Here is a 15,209-nt window from a genome sequence, read left to right as displayed (position 1 = left end):
TTTTTCATCTCCTAAAACGCAACTTCAATTGCTTTATAAATTAGCGCTGAAGTCCCTTTGGCAAGCACTCAGTGTTACTTACCGTGTGTTCACGCGAACTGCTCGACAAGCAGCATTTGCTCCTGCCACCACCAACATAACGAATCACAAAATGTTTCTCCAGATCGATCCGTCCATTCGTAGGTGTTGGACGCATTCTGGAAAGAGAACTCTGCTTACCTTTCTTTGCCCCTCCAGAGGTATCGCACAGCGACAACCCGAAGTCGCTTGCGTATCCGACCGCCAGAGCCCGTTGGCCTGCCATCTTAAGAGGATGCCTCGCCGATGTTGAGGATACCAGATCGCAATTTGAGCGCACCGTCGAGGAAGTCGATGATGGAGAAAAAATCCTCTCTGATATCCGCCTAGTCCTGGAGCACATGAACAATGACAACCCCATCGTCCCCATCCTGGAGGATGGCGGCTCAGACATCGAGGCTTACAACGATGAACTCGAGGCAATTGGTCCCATGACATGGCACAGCTCTCCTGGGCTTTTCACCGAGGACTTCCTCTACAGACGGCTTCAGACGTGTTTCTCTCTTCGGAACACACCATTCTGGAAAAATCACGATGTCTTCGCCCGCCAAAAGTCTCGCGCTTTCGTCAGCTCAACGGTCTCCGTCCTCGAGTTGGTCCAATTCGTCAACTCATCCCTGGACGCTGCAGCACGCGGCCAGTTGAACAACCGGAGTGACGCGAAAACCCTTCTTGAAGAAATTTTGGATATTAGTCTCCGGGGAAACTCAGTGGATCTGTTGCTTCGCGTACACCTCTCGGTCGAGGAGCTTCAATCCAGGCAAGGGAAGACAGCGCGCCAGTCGTTCAAGCAGAACGTCGTCGATGATGACACAGACGAGGTCTGCGAGCTACTTGCTGGTCTCAAATATAAGAAGCGCCCTCGCGAGATTCATATCGTTCTGGACAACGCTGGCTTCGAATTTCTCGCCTATTTGGTCTTGGTGACCTACTTGCTTGGCGCCGACTACGCCTCGACTGTGATCCTTCACGGAAAGGCCTTTCCGTGGTTCGTTTCGAATGTGACCTCGCGGGATCTTGAGTTCACACTGTACACGTTGCGCGAGGCCTCGTTCAATGGCGAGGTCCAAGGCGAGGGGGTGAGTGGACTCAAGACTTTCGGTGCCACGATTAAGCAGCATCTGGCTGCCGGTCGTCTTCGATTCGAAGCGCATCCCTTCTGGACAACCCAGCACTGCTACGCACGTATGGCCGAGTATGCGTCGGACCTTTGGAATCAGCTAGCCGGCGGCGAGTTGGTGATATTCAAGGGCGATTTGAACTACCGCAAGCTCGTATTCGATGGACAGTGGCCCCGGCTAATGACTTTCCAGCATGCACTTGGTCCTCTTGGAACGGCTCCGCTGGAGAGCAGCCCGGGACTGCGCATCTTATCCCTACGTACTTGCAAGGCAGATATTGTGGTTGGTCTTCAGCCAGGCCAACCTGCCTGCAGACGCACGAGACCAGAATCTAACGAATTGGAGCCCGCCATATCAACTAGCGCCCTGCGTGCAGCGGATGTGAAAGAGCACAATCGCCTCAGCCCCATGTTAGATGATGCTAGGCATGCAAACCACAGGTTTTGGTCGCTGATGTACTGGTACAACGGTTGTCGTTGCAGCCTCCTGAACAGGTAGAAGGTTTCTGTGCAGCTGCAACACAGCCAACGGTGGTTTCAGCATACGTAATGCAAATGGAGTTCATAATTATCAAATCTGAGCTCTTAGCATCGACATGGGGACGTGGCGCAACGGCTAGCGCATCTGATTCCAGAAATGGAGTTTCCAGAAGGTTGTCTGTTCAAATCAGGCCGTCCTCAACTTAAATCTTTGTTTTATTTAATCTCAATTTTTTTTTGAATATCTTTCTGGTCGGCCAATCTTGGTGAGCTTTTCTTTTCTCCCTTGTTCGTCGCCCTCAGATCCCTCAATTCTCATTCCACAACCCTTCTGCACGTCTCTGTGGCCCATCGAGCTGAACTGTTGAGTGATAGTCAGCCAGCTCATGGATCGACTGGCACCGAAGACACGATGCTGCAACACATCAGATATTTTTACATTATCATCAAACAGTGACTAACTGACTGTTATATAGTTCATCAAATATTACAACAGAGATTTTTGTAAACCTTTACTTTCTTCTATATACGTCCAACCACAAGGACTGACCAGGTGCATAGATTCAGCAAATCGGTCAAGATGGCCCCGAAGAGAACTATATATACTCATAGTCAACTTAACCAGCACATGAGACCTTGACTCTAAGCAATAAAGGGCACAGATAATTGATTTTACGTGCTCGCCGCGCGCCGGCTTTTTGCCGGAGGCCTATTCATAGGTCAGTTTATTTGTCCAACTGCCAAGCTTAAATATCTGACACATGCAGACAGCTTACCTTCTTCTCGGCCTGTTCCTCCTCGTCTTCTTCCTTCTCCTCGGCCTCGGCCTCGGCCTTCTAAAGTGCCCTCGGTGACTGAGATGTCATGGTATAGCCGGTTGGGATCTTACGCGCTTTTGGGCCCGGGGAGGGCCCGCCGCCCGCACCGCCGCCCGCAGCAGGACCGCCTTCTCCTTGACGGAGACCGGGACGGTGGTCTTCACCCCCTCCGGGGTATTGATGACTGATCAATGGTCAGTATAAAGCAGCTTCTTGAAGGTTTGTGGTACCTTGAATCATTAATCACTTACCCACGGGCTGGTGGGGCCGGGGCCGGGGCGGCTGGGACTGGGACTGGGACTGGGCTGGGCCGGAGTCCGAGGCGGTTCTTCTTGGGGGCCATCTTGACTAATTTTCTGTTCTTGTACACCTGGTCAGTCCTTGCAGCTGGACACGTATATGAGGGAGTGAAGCCTTACGAGATCGAATTGGTATTTGAGAATCTATATAACAAATATGTTAGTCACCGTCCATTGAGACTGCGGAAAATGTTTGGGATATTGAGAGGAGACGGCACGTCTCCAGTGCGAGGCCATAAGCTGGTTGACTGTCACTCGACACGTCGGCCTGTCGCAGCTCGATGGGACTTAAGGACATGCAGGAAGATGGCAGGATAGATGTATAGGGAGAGGAGTGCAACAGTCAACGGGAATTGTCTTTAAAGGGGAGATAATTATACATACGAAGACGGTCTCGGGGCTGGAGGGAAAAGGAATTTCTCAGAAGGCCGACAGGAAAAAATATCAGTCTTAGTCTACCGCTCCAGGAAGTTCGCTCCTTCCTTCCTTACCTGGAGCTCATCAGCCACTCGTGTCCGACGTGCACCAGCTGACTTGAAAATGAATATCTAAAACGATATTAAGTCAATAAAGACTTTCTCTATCGATGCATCTAACTCAAAATACGATTTGGATCAGTCGAAGTGGTGTTTGTGGACAAGATTGTGCAGCACTAGGGAGGGTCCCCAGGTGTGTCCACACGGAGCAGACTGCCCGTGGCACGCGGACCTTTCCAGCAGGCATTTTCAGGTGCGCCTTCATCATTCACAGTCCCTTCCAAGATCAAATGGTACTCTATGGCCTTACTCCCTCAGCTGGCATTCCGATGCTCCTGGTACAAGATCAGTCTAATACTGGACCTGCTTGGGTTGGCTGGCAGCTCTCAGACCAGCTGGTGCTGGCGATCTCTTTCTGCTCCAACTTGTCCATGCCCACCTGGGTAGGCTCCTACTCCCCCTTGGTCCTGGCTCAAGTCTTGCACCCAATTGATTGCCCCGTGCAGACTTCTCGTATCTCGTCGATCGAGCCGCGTGTGCTGGGCAAGATCTAACTCACCTAATTCAGACAGGCTCAAGGGTCGCAGGCCTTAGCCGCCATGATGGACAGGAACGAATGACCCAGCGACGGCCCTGTTCTCTTGATTTCTTCGCTGGATAGATTCGTGACACATATGACAGTGTGCACTCTCAGTGCTTTCTCATATGCTACGAGTCGAGGTACCAGTCCAGCTGTGTGAAGGCTAATAAGCTTTATCCGGGTAGGTTGTCATAATACCTGCTGTTCTCTGCCAGCTTTCCAAGGGTATATTAATCTTGTTGTATTTAAATCTAGATTATTAAATATAATAAAATAAATAGATATATAAAAAAAAGCTTGGGATGTGTAAGATAAGGGTTGAGTCAGACGTTTATTTGCAGGCCGTATAGTATCTACATGCTACATACACATGATGCTATAATTTTGAAAGTGTCTACATGAATCATCACTTGGGGGCGTGGCGCAACGGTAGCGCGTCTGATTCCAGATGTGGAAATTCCAGAAGGATGTCTGTTCGAATCAGGCCGTCCTCACATGAAGTGGCTTTCTTTTTGGAACTTTTTGTAACCTTTTACAAAGCGATTTATGAAACAGGAGTTTCGACAAAACGCCGCTAAAGCGGCTCTCAAAATCAACTTGAAGAATTCAGCTGATACGGGCACAAGTAGGGAGTAAGGTGGAATCACAAAGGCATCTCGCGCGGTAGACCTTACGCTAGAGCATCCTAAATAGTTTAGCAGATGTCCCACGACTTCGAATGTTGAAGGCAAGTCTAAGAAGAAAGTGGACAGTCTAGAGCAGCACAATATTAGAACTTAATTTCTTGTTTCTCAGCCCAGAGCGTTTCTCAAGCCTCTGTCGCTCAACTTGGGTGGTGGGTGGATCCGGATCACCGCTCCCGCGGCGTGATATTTGTTGCTTGCATGTGCAACCGTTATTTTCTAGCATTTTGAGCGTTGGCCTTACATCCCTGCAAGCCTGGCTTGGCTTCAGCCATGGCATTGATATAGCGAAGGTCAGATAGGATGTGAATCGCTCCCAACGTCCGCGAGTGCTGGTAGACACACGCCATTGCGAGGGAAATCTAACGGCCATTAGGCACTGACGAATAGCGCCGGGCTACCACATGGACCGGGTTTCCGTTTGGTTGAACTCGCCGGACCAACTCGGTGGAATGCTTCAAGATGTTGTCCCCCATCAGTGAACACTAATGCCGATGGGATCTGGCTGTGTACGAACGTGAAGGCGGGCGAGACTGAGCAAGTCCGAGAGCTCAGACCATGTATCTTGCATGCTGGGCAGGGGACTCGTGGCTGGATCGAGAACAGCCCGCATGCCTTGGGGGATGTCCTAATTGCTGTGGGAGAACGTGGTTGCAGTATAGAGACTGCGCTTTCATTTGACTAGAGCAAGCAAGCTACAGCTGTGCCAGGAAAGCAGTCAACTGTTTTGCACGGGTCCCATCGTCGCGAGTCGGACTTCAGCCTCACTGTATCGGTGTAATTTGGAGCTGGTGGTACGCATTGTACGAGACGGGGAACCACACCTTTCGCGTCCTAGATGCTCGTAGTGCAGAATTGTCATCGGCTGCCTCGATTTCTGGATCCGGTGTTAACTCCGACGATACATTATCTTCATCAACCAGCTCCTGAACATCTTCAGTAATTGTGAGGAATCAACAAAGCGTTTCGGTGGAGATAATTATCGTCGTACTTTCCGCCCAGCGAGCAAGCGTAGAGGATAATTACCGGAGTATGTTGTTTGGGATGAAGTCTTCCAGAACCAGACACGGGTGGCCAGTGCTAGCCAACGCGTTACCCGCTGCATCCAGGAAAGCGACGTTGTGGGCGATACGTTCTGAACGGCAGAAGAGGCAGAACAACACACTTCGGTCCACTTCAACATTAACACCCTCTCCTTGAACAAATATGCTCCACTTTAACAGTCAGTACTATCTTGATCCTGCCCTACTCCCTTCCTAATATTCCTTGACCAACTATTGTAAAGACTGCGCATTCTGACTGTACCTTATCTTCATAACAACCTGTAGGTACCGACTGCTTTTGAATTTGTATAGATGTCGAGCTAACAACTTCAGGGCACGAGTATGGCAGCTGACTTCAGTGTCAACACTTAACTTATACGTATTCTTGTAGAGAATGACCGCGAAGCTTTGTTTGGGGCCATGGGTTCATTTTGTAGGAGGTCGCAGTAAGTCTCTGCGATGAACCTTCACACTGAATGAATGCCGTGCCAATGAGCCAACTAATAAAGACTAGACAATATCACCTGGGAAGACGTAAAAACGAGCATCAGCAGTACTGGGAAAGTGATTAGCCACCGCCCGCCCGACTTCGCGGACGATCTATCCCTGCTGGCCTCGTTTCCCGCGACTTCGAGCCTTACCGCACAGTTCCAATTTCTCAGAATGTTCGAGCTAAAGTGGTCCGAAAACTGTCTTCGTCTGTATGTCTGCGACCTAGCCTTCCCGACGGCAGACACATCTAGACAGGTGAAAAGTTATCTTTCCGCGAGGGTTGGGCAGAGAAAGGGCTGGGAAAGGACATATGGGGGTAAGCGCAGCATTGTCCACAGAGCAAGTCCTGCTAGAGCATTGCTAATTGTGTCTAGAGAATCCGCCATACCTCAAAAATGAGTGTCTTGAGCCTTGGATTATACAGCAAGATGAAGGAAAGGGCATTGATTTCGTTAAATACAAGCGCCCCGGGCGTCTCTGGACGCAGGATGAAGTAGATGGCGTCGCAGAGACTGTTTTTGCAGAGTTTGGCGAAGAATTTGGCAAGGAAGAAGAAGAAGTACCTGTGGAGCTCCGAGCGGCTGTGATGAGCTACTTTTGAGCCAGAGCTCCGACCGTAACAACAACTGCCAAACTTCCATCAAGCCTCATAGATAACCTCAGGAAAGTCTGCACTGGGGCTTTCAAGGATTTGATTCTCTCAGCGCTTCTAGTCCGCCACATATCGTACTGATATCAGAACCCTTACCCATACACACTTGGGATAGATACCCCCTAATCTAGCCGGATCGACTTACTACTACGTGACAGCTCTTTCTAGAGACATGAGGGTATAGCGGAGCTGCGAACATCCGTGTGAAATCTAGTCTGGCGCGACAAGCCAGCAAGGAATAGGGATGGTGCTTATTGGAGCATTGCGTCGCCATGCTCACGCTCGTTGTGGCTTCACGAAAGCGCTAGATATAGGTCATATTATCAATGGACCTTGATGGCTACCTAGTTATGCACCTACAGGTAGATAATATTACATATGGACATGCCTAGGGTCATGCGGCCTGCTTTTTCCTGAAACTGTAGGTACAAACCTAGGAAGCAAGATAAAATTCACCAAGAAACAAAACAAAGCAGTAGATCGTGGCACACCGGCAGTGCATGTTAGCGAGATAACGAGGAGAGCCATAAGAGCAGTTACATTGGCCTAAACACATTAGCAAGACAAAACCGGCCCTTCAAAGTAGCCCTTCACTTCTCCTAAGCAGAACCCCTACCATCTACCAGCCTGGCCATTGCACCTGCCAGACCGCGAGGTGACGTCTATTGACATTAGACCAGTATTCTCCTGTTCCTTTGCCCTTTACCATTCTCCTGCCCGTCAAAGCCAACACAGAAGAGTGTCGAGTGAAGTAGTCAGTGGCCGTTTGTCCTAGACCTGGAATGAGGTATCTGCGATTTTAGTCAGGATCATTTAGTCAAAGCATCGAGGCCAGAAAACTTGAGACCCCTTCTCACATGTACTTTTACAGTAATTATCTAAGCTCCAGAAACCCTGTCGAGGCTGCGTGGCGGTGTGGAACGCTTCGCGGTCTATCAAAAGCGATAGTCTACTCCAGGGGGGTGAAAGCGGATATCAAGGACAGCATACTTGGCGGCATGGGTTGTGAAGAAAGTTAAAATATGTTAGTAATCAAAAGACACTTTCCCTGCTGGTAACCTTAATTGACATGTTTCGAATTCCCGTTTTCCTGCTTCTTCTGTACCGTTTTCCATTCTCCGTTTCTCGTTTTCTCTCTGTTTTCTCTCCTCAACCCAGATGGGATTTCACAGAAATAAATTGAGGAAACAAGAAATTCTAGACATAAGAGAACGGTGACAGCAATCAGAAACTAGAAAAGAGAGAATTGGAAAAGAAGAAAGGTGGGTGGCTAGGCTAGAAAACGGGCCAAAAAGCAAAAGATCATGATGAGACTGGGACTTGAACCCAGGAGGATTGCTCCACCAGGAATGAATGTTAAGATTAACCTTAACCTGGCGCCATAACCAACTCGGCCATCTCACCTGTTTCCTTGTGCTTGTTGGTAATTTTGAGCAACTATAAATGCTGTGTGACATTGTGGTGGGCCCGGATAACAGCCCGAGACACACAGACTCCACCAAGATCTGCAGACTACACAAAGGCGCTAAGAGCGCACAGCCAATGACTGATGCACTATCTCCGCACGCAAATTTCATCTGACAATGCATTTCCCCCAAAAGATTGAGTGGCAGAGTGGAAATGCTGCTAGTGTTGGCGACTAGTGGCTGAAGTACTGTGGTACAAGTGTACGGGTATGCCGTCTGTTAGTCGGCTTATCTGCAGCTACATTGCAGTGCCGCATTGGCAGAAGTCAAGCAACGCATACAACCCAACAGGTCCCATCTGCAGTCTCTGTCACAAAACTGAAACGCTTCTCAACCTTGTAATCCTACACTGATCAGCTGGTTTTTGTGTCGTCCGTCACTTAAAGTTCACGTACACCAGATGATTGGCTGGAACGGGATGCGGCTTTCAACCTTAAGTCGGGAGCTTCCTGTGGACCCACTCCATGGCCCGCTCCAATCCCATGATCTGATTGGCTACAACCTCGAAACAGCGGAAAGATACTGTGATGTTTTCCCGGCACGCATACAGGACCTTCAAATTTGCCTGGCTTGTGTCTGTCTAGTCAGCTCCGCTTCCTCCTCCCTCCAGCACGATATTCCAGGCTCTAGCCACATCCGCCTTCCACTCCTCCACATTCACAGTTGCATCCCCGTCTCCTGAAACCTCCAAAATTTGGTGATCTTCATGCCGCTGTTGCACCTTCGGAGACCTGAGACTTGTTGCTTGGGGCCCGACGTACAAACCTGAACTAGGCAGTGGGAGCTTCAACCATCGGTGTTTGCTGCTGCACACCGTGGATTCGATGTCAGAGCATCTTTCAGGGTCTCGGAGACGCCCCAGACAATCATTGCAGAAATCGATGTCTGTGCAGTAGATGCAATGGTAGACCTCTCTTTTGGTGCATTCCTTTCCGTCCATCGTGCGTCCGTCACACGACCAGGTCCAGTCACTCACCTCGGTGATGTCCTGTTGGGCAGCGCGCAGTCGGTCTTGGATCATGTGATATGCTGCGACAGTCTCTGAATCATGGAGGGCAAGTCGACTTTGTCCTTCACCGCCTTCCAAGGCATCATTTGAGGAGCTGATAGCACCTAGACACGTGTCTATATGCTCTCTGGCGATACTGAGACGCTGATGCTGCGGCGAGATCTCGGGGAGTTGACTTCTGACGACCTCGAGAGTCTTCCCTGCCAATTTCCGCACCGTATCTAATAGCCGTTGGTTATCCAGGCCCTTATCATCCTGAACGTCTTTGGATTCGGAATTGAGTGCATCAGCCAGAACGTCTGGGGAAATGCAGAACAGTAGTGCGATTACCGCGTTAGTGAAGTCGCCGTTCTGCACCAATGCCTGCCAAAGAAGGTAGAATCCAAGGTTGTCATTTTGAGGTGTCTCGTCCGAGAGAACTTCCAAACCAAACCTGGCTTTTCGAACAAGTGCCGCTCTGGACTGGGTCGTGTTCCCATGGTGGGCATAAAGCGCAGAGAGGAATCCAGAAGCTTCCCACTCCCACTCCCCTTGGACTTGATTTTCAGACCTGGCAAGCTGGGCCAGCTTATCAACATCATCGAGACGGTCTCTAGCCAACATATCCTCGAAGTAATGCTGGGCGATCTTAACCTTGGCTTTCTTCCGAATGAAGTTGGCGTTGCCACTGCCGATGTTGGACAGCTGGTCGCAACATTCTTCCCAAAGCCTTAATGCTTCTCTTGTGGGATCCACGGTTTCGGATGCCACCTTGTGCCTGTATGTATACATAGCAAGGGCCCGGTAGTATTTGAGGACGCCGACCACTTCATCATCGAGGAGAGGATTAACTTCGTCAGACTCTGCGCCAGGCCCAGGTCGAGCGGTCGCCGTCTCCATCGCCCGTACGACGCCCTTCAGGGTGTCTGGCTTATCACTCGCCAAAGTGAACATTTTGGGGATGAAATCTCCATGATCATCTTCTCTGGCAGCCATCTTGAGAATGTCACACAGTCTTCGCCCCTCAGTTTCTTCGGACAGTTTGTCCTGAAGCCATTTCGTCGCATACTGTGGATCCGGAGACCTCATCAATGCCTTCATATGCCCCAACTGTGCTTTCATAGCTTGGTCTACATCCTTGCTGGAGCTAGCCTGCAGGTAGAATTCCGCCGCTTTCTTCAGGTCCCCGATGTTTAAAGCACAGCGGCCTGTGAGTAGATGCATCTCAAAGAGGTCTGTCAGTTCTGGCTTGGGCACCGCCCCATCTTTTTTGGCCTCCGCTATCGAGAGCTCGAAACATTCCATGGCCTCGGCGAATTTCTCTTCATGGTCATATGTTGTACCCAAACCTCGGTGGCATAGCCAGCTAGGCTTTTCCTTCTCCAGAGCGAGTTGGAAAAGTTCCCGGGCCTTCGTCACTTTGTCGTCATGATGGAGCGCAGTCGATGCAAGTCGTTCGTACCAGAGTGAGTCGAGGTCTGCGTCGGACAAGTTCAGGAAGTTTCGACACCATTCGCTGATCAGAGTCCAGTCGATGTTGTCGTAATATGAGCTAGAGCTGCTGGATTTACCTTTTTCGTCAGAGTCCCCTTGATGAGACATACTGACGGCCTCATCGTCCTGATCAGGTTTTGAAATTATCATCAGCCCTCTCGCTACTATTGCCTGAGGTATGTTTCCTTTGCACGACCATAGGTCCCTGGCTAAATCATGTGAATTGAGCCGGCGCGACAACAAGGGAAATTACTCACCGCATCCTTCAGCTGTAAAACCCAATAAGACGCTTGCCAGACATCGCAGCTCCTTCCCCTCAATAGACTCTCTACGAGCGGACGCGCAAAGTAACGCAGATAGCCATTCGCCGGGCTAATAGTGTTCTTCACTTGATTTCGCCAAGACTTATCTTGTACCCCCCTCATAACGCTCGTGTCTGTTAGCCAATCTCGGATTTCCTTCAGGTCTTGCACGTTCCAGAAGATTCTCTCGAAGTTGGCTCTGTGACGCTCAAATATTGTGCCATCCTTGAAGAGCGTATATAGGTTCTGGCCAATCTCTTGGTATTGTTGAGGCCTAAGAAATTGATTTTCGTCTTCTTGGAGATGTCGGATGCCTGCGAGGTGATCTGGCAGAAAAGCGGCAAGATGAATACCGATGTCGCTGGTTCGCTCATTGGGCTCTTCATTCAGATACTGGAAGGTCCTCAAGACGATGGTATGATAAGCGTCGAGCTCATCCACAGCAATTCGAGCCGTGCTGTTGCCAACTTGGTGTGCTTCGAAGTCAAAGTTGAACTTTTGTCTATTCGCTTTGTGCGCCAGATCCCATAAGAAATTGCCGCAGGTCTCCCGGTCGACGTTATTGATGGTGATGGTCATACTGATGGTCGCGCTGTCCTCAGGCTCTTGAGACGCTGCAGAGGTGATGTCGGCTTTCTTTAGAAAGTCAAGGGCTAAATCTTGGACATGGACGTTGCCGTTTTCAATTTTAAGTACCTTGGAGTACTTGTTCTTAATGGTGTTCTGCAACGACACAAGAGACTCGGTCCCTGAAGAGAGAAACTTTGCAAAAGTGATTAGTATTATGATCAGATTCTAGTCTAAGCGACAATTCCTCGCGCGAATGAGACTCACCTTGGCCTGCTCAAGTTGCTGCAAGCTCAAAGGGTCGATTGTGTCAGCGAATGGGTACACCCATTTCAATAGCTCGTTGAGTTCATTGACATCGTCCCCTGACAACGATCTCTGGAGCGTCTCTATAGCTGCTTCGTGGCTGATGATCGGTTGATCTAGTTTGCGCTCAAGCTCTTTGATGGTCACTCGCGTACGCAGCCGGTGAATGATGTCGTCGAGGCCAAGCTCCAGACTCGTGTAGCTGCCTTTGGCATTCCTGGGTAAACGTTGCAAGATCATCTCTCTTACCATGTGCTGGTCCGATTCGGGCTTCGGATGCTGCAAGATGTCTTGCTCTTTAAGCTTCCGGCTGATGAAGATACGCATGTCCGGCTGGTTCTCCTCTTCCATTCGAATTTGCAGCGCGGTCCTCGTATTCGAATTTTCAAACATGTCCTGCTTCCCGCTCACCAAAAAACGTAGATTGCTCTCCGACTTCGAGTCCTCGGACCGCTGGAGACCGAGGACGAACTTTATCAGGCTCTCAGCATCCGACGAAACCAGATTCTCAAGGCCGTCAAAGACGAGGTAGTACGTGGCCCTAGACCCCGTTGCCTCGATTTTCAATCTCTCCCAGAGAACGTTTAGTTCTGATGCGCGGCGAATCGCACTGGGATCTTGAGATGCGTTGTATAGCGCATTCCTCACGATAGTGTCGACCTTTGCAATTTGATGGGCCATGGATTTCAGAGCCAAACGTATCGGGTCAGCCGCCTGCTTGGTATCACTGTCAGGCTTTCTACTATCGCTGTCCTGCTTCTTGCTCTCTTGCTTTTTAGGGAAGAAGTAGTGAGCCACATATGTGCGATCTTGCTGATCCTCAAGTCGTCTGGCGATGAGAGCGCAGGCTGAGCTTTTGCCTGAACCAGGAGGTCCTGAAATGAACAGCACTCGAGATCCGGAATTCCTCTCCTTGGGAGCAGTCCACTGGTCGTAAGTCTCATGAGTCCAGATCCACGAGCCCGTGCCCTCGTAACAGCCTTCAGAGAATCTGGTTCGTGTGTCGGTGCTCGTGTCGACAGAGGGTAGTTCGAGAGTTTCCTTGATTTTGGTGAGTTGGTCATTGCGGTCGGCATTGCTTCGGATAGATTGCAGATCCTGTTGCATCGACTCGGACGCAATTTGGATCGACTGAACTCCCCGCTGCGTTGACTCTACCGTCGTCTGGAGCATGCTGTTTTTCTCAATCAGCAAAACAATATCCTGTCGCGTCTCGACCACTACAGCAAGCGTAACAGTGCTTTCGACATCGCGCTGATACTGTAAGACTCTTTTGAAGACACCCATTTCGTCATTCAGACCCGAGTCATTATTGAAGATGGACTTGAGCTTCTGTAGCCCGCGCTCCCTCTTGCCGCCCTGTTGATACTTCACCACGTGAGCAGAGAGCCTGACAATGCTGACCATTACGAGATGTATCTGGTAAAGGAGAGACCCGTCAACTTTCTCCATCGACTCATAGATCCGCATTTGGGCAAGCGCTGAGGAGATTTCTTCGAAAACCTGATTGACGGCGTCGTTGTAGGCCTTGATAGCCTGTGGGATGTCAAAGACAAACCCCAGAGCGCTCGTGGCCGTATTTGCCGCGATTGGAGGTAGAGGTATCTAGAGCATGATATCTTAGCTAACGAACACCAGGAAGTATTTGGGGCCCTAGCATGGGTTTCATACAAGCGAAGCACCCTGGGCAGCCACGTTGGCAAGCAATTTGAGGCATTTCAGTGTCTTCAATCCCACGCTCTTGGCTTTCTCCCATCCATCCTGCTGCACAGCATCATGAGACGTCGTACTTCGGTCCTTCTCAATAATCCGTTTGACGTCGTCGAAAGTCTTCACTCTGCCTTGTCGAAGTGACTTGCCACAGATTGTCTCAAAGTCCGCCGCTGCCTGGTCCCAGAGCTCCTTGATGGCAGGTTGGCCATCTTTTGGCTTCTGGTCCTGGCTGAATTGCTGTTGTTCACGTATTTCAGACATTGGTGACGGTTGCACCTGATGCTAGGGTAAGGCTCTGATGGCAATCTCGCGGACGGAAGCCCTGCGCGACTTTATGTAAAAGTCGGCTTGTGGCACACCATTGGAGACAGGGGCGGACTGGAAACCACCGTAAGCGGAGCTTTTGTTTCATTGGAGTGTGGCTGCATATCGATTGAGCCTCAATTTCGTCTCGCTCTGCAGGACCCCTGCTGATAGCGAAGTTTTGGAAGGCTGGCATGCAAGAAGTCAATAATTGCTCTTCGTTACGACTGAGTTGTTCGCGCCGCAATGCCCCTGCTAGTTACATCTGGTCAGCAACATCTGACTGACCGCAGCCTGCTTATTCCAGCAGTCGAGCGACGCTTGATGCTGATCTTTCAGCTGTCTAGAGCCCCCTGCTGAGGTATGTCTGCCTTGCAGCGCAGCGGCGTGAGACAACCCGTGCCCTTTGCTGGTCTCGTCAAGCATACCAACTTAGAAGCACCTGCACGACTTGTGATGGTGAAAGCCGAAGAGCAATGAGCTGCACACTTGCCTCATAATATAACATCTCGCCTTTGAAGCCGTCGATAATCTTTAAGGCTCGGCCTTTAACAGGCGTCCGAAGTAACACGAGGTCACATCCTCGGTCGTACTGGAGTGCCTCCGACCGAAGGTCACATGTACTACCGCTCACGTAAGACGTAGCCAAGCTGTCGATCAACGCACAGAGACAGTAATACTCAGCTCATGCACAGCTTGCCACTTACTATTGCTCGTGCAAATTACCTAAGCCAAGTCACGAACATCTGATATAGTAAAGAAATGACGAGATTTGTGGCGAAGGCTTTGATGTGCCTACTCTGCTCGGGGCAAGAACGACTGCATTGGCTATGGTCCCCAATTCAACTTCAACTCCACAATGCAGCTCTTCAAATACTTGCTGGCTCTTAATGTCTGGGGGATGCTGCAGGTTGGTTTGAAGTCCTCACCTGCTCCCTGGGCCTTAATTGATGATTGACCACGCGAAGCCGTGAAAGCAGAGCGTGGTCACTGCTGCCCTCACCTTTTCTGGACCTGGCAGAGGACTCTCACTGACATGGGTGGATTTAGCTTACAATAAAGACTGTTGGGACCGGCTCACAGAATATCAAGTTGACTGTGGAATAATATGCAGAAATAGCCAGCCCGAGCCCTTGAGATGACCTTCCACAGGACATCGAATCGTTTTTACCTACGGCCCAGACGGGCATTCACGTATCCCTTAAATTATATTCTGCTGTGATTTATTGTACTATCTGTGGCTCGCCTTGCAGTGAAAGATTGTAATCATGACATCTGCGCTCTGCTCCCAGGAACTGAGGTTCGCATCAACCCAGATATACGAGCTCTTCAATTATCTGTAGAGGATA

General features: G+C 50.1%; 5 protein-coding genes across 5 annotated transcripts; 3 read left to right on the top strand and 2 right to left on the bottom strand.

The window, feature by feature from the left end:
• Window positions 1-151: 151 nt before the first annotated feature.
• J7T55_002993 (uncharacterized protein) lies at window positions 152-1,818 on the top strand (the record flags this gene model as incomplete). The annotated part of the gene is made up of 3 exons (XM_053138126.1): window positions 152-179; window positions 238-1,693; window positions 1,788-1,818. 3 exons carry the CDS (start codon window positions 152-154, stop codon window positions 1,816-1,818), a joined length of 1,515 nt encoding a protein of 504 aa, XP_052998861.1.
• A 168-nt stretch (window positions 1,819-1,986) lies between these two features.
• J7T55_002992 (uncharacterized protein) lies at window positions 1,987-2,839 on the bottom strand (the record flags this gene model as incomplete). Its single annotated transcript, XM_053138124.1, has 4 exons — window positions 1,987-2,034; window positions 2,455-2,514; window positions 2,568-2,680; window positions 2,752-2,839. 4 exons carry the CDS (start codon window positions 2,837-2,839, stop codon window positions 1,987-1,989), a joined length of 309 nt encoding a protein of 102 aa, XP_052998860.1.
• A 722-nt stretch (window positions 2,840-3,561) lies between these two features.
• On the top strand, window positions 3,562-3,825 carry J7T55_002991 (uncharacterized protein; the record flags this gene model as incomplete). The annotated part of the gene is made up of 1 exon (XM_053138123.1): window positions 3,562-3,825. The coding sequence occupies one exon, from the start codon at window positions 3,562-3,564 to the stop codon at window positions 3,823-3,825; it is 264 nt and encodes an 87-aa protein (XP_052998859.1).
• A 2,172-nt stretch (window positions 3,826-5,997) lies between these two features.
• J7T55_002990 (uncharacterized protein) lies at window positions 5,998-6,670 on the top strand (the record flags this gene model as incomplete). The annotated part of the gene is made up of 3 exons (XM_053138122.1): window positions 5,998-6,023; window positions 6,150-6,385; window positions 6,444-6,670. The coding sequence occupies 3 exons, from the start codon at window positions 5,998-6,000 to the stop codon at window positions 6,668-6,670; spliced, it is 489 nt and encodes a 162-aa protein (XP_052998858.1).
• Window positions 6,671-8,767: 2,097 nt separating this feature from the next.
• J7T55_002989 (neutral permease protein) lies at window positions 8,768-13,818 on the bottom strand (the record flags this gene model as incomplete). Its single annotated transcript, XM_053138121.1, has 5 exons — window positions 8,768-10,795; window positions 10,927-10,938; window positions 11,002-11,733; window positions 11,806-13,449; window positions 13,516-13,818. 5 exons carry the CDS (start codon window positions 13,816-13,818, stop codon window positions 8,768-8,770), a joined length of 4,719 nt encoding a protein of 1,572 aa, XP_052998857.1.
• Between the last annotated feature and the right edge of the window lie 1,391 nt (window positions 13,819-15,209).

This window comes from Diaporthe amygdali (assembly GCF_026229845.1).
Source record: "Diaporthe amygdali strain CAA958 chromosome Unknown NODE_3_length_2959817_cov_65_330692, whole genome shotgun sequence".
Lineage (NCBI taxonomy): Eukaryota > Fungi > Ascomycota > Sordariomycetes > Diaporthales > Diaporthaceae > Diaporthe > Diaporthe amygdali.
The sequence above is the reverse complement of the archived record's forward strand: the minus strand, read 5'-3'. Positions and strand labels throughout refer to the sequence as shown.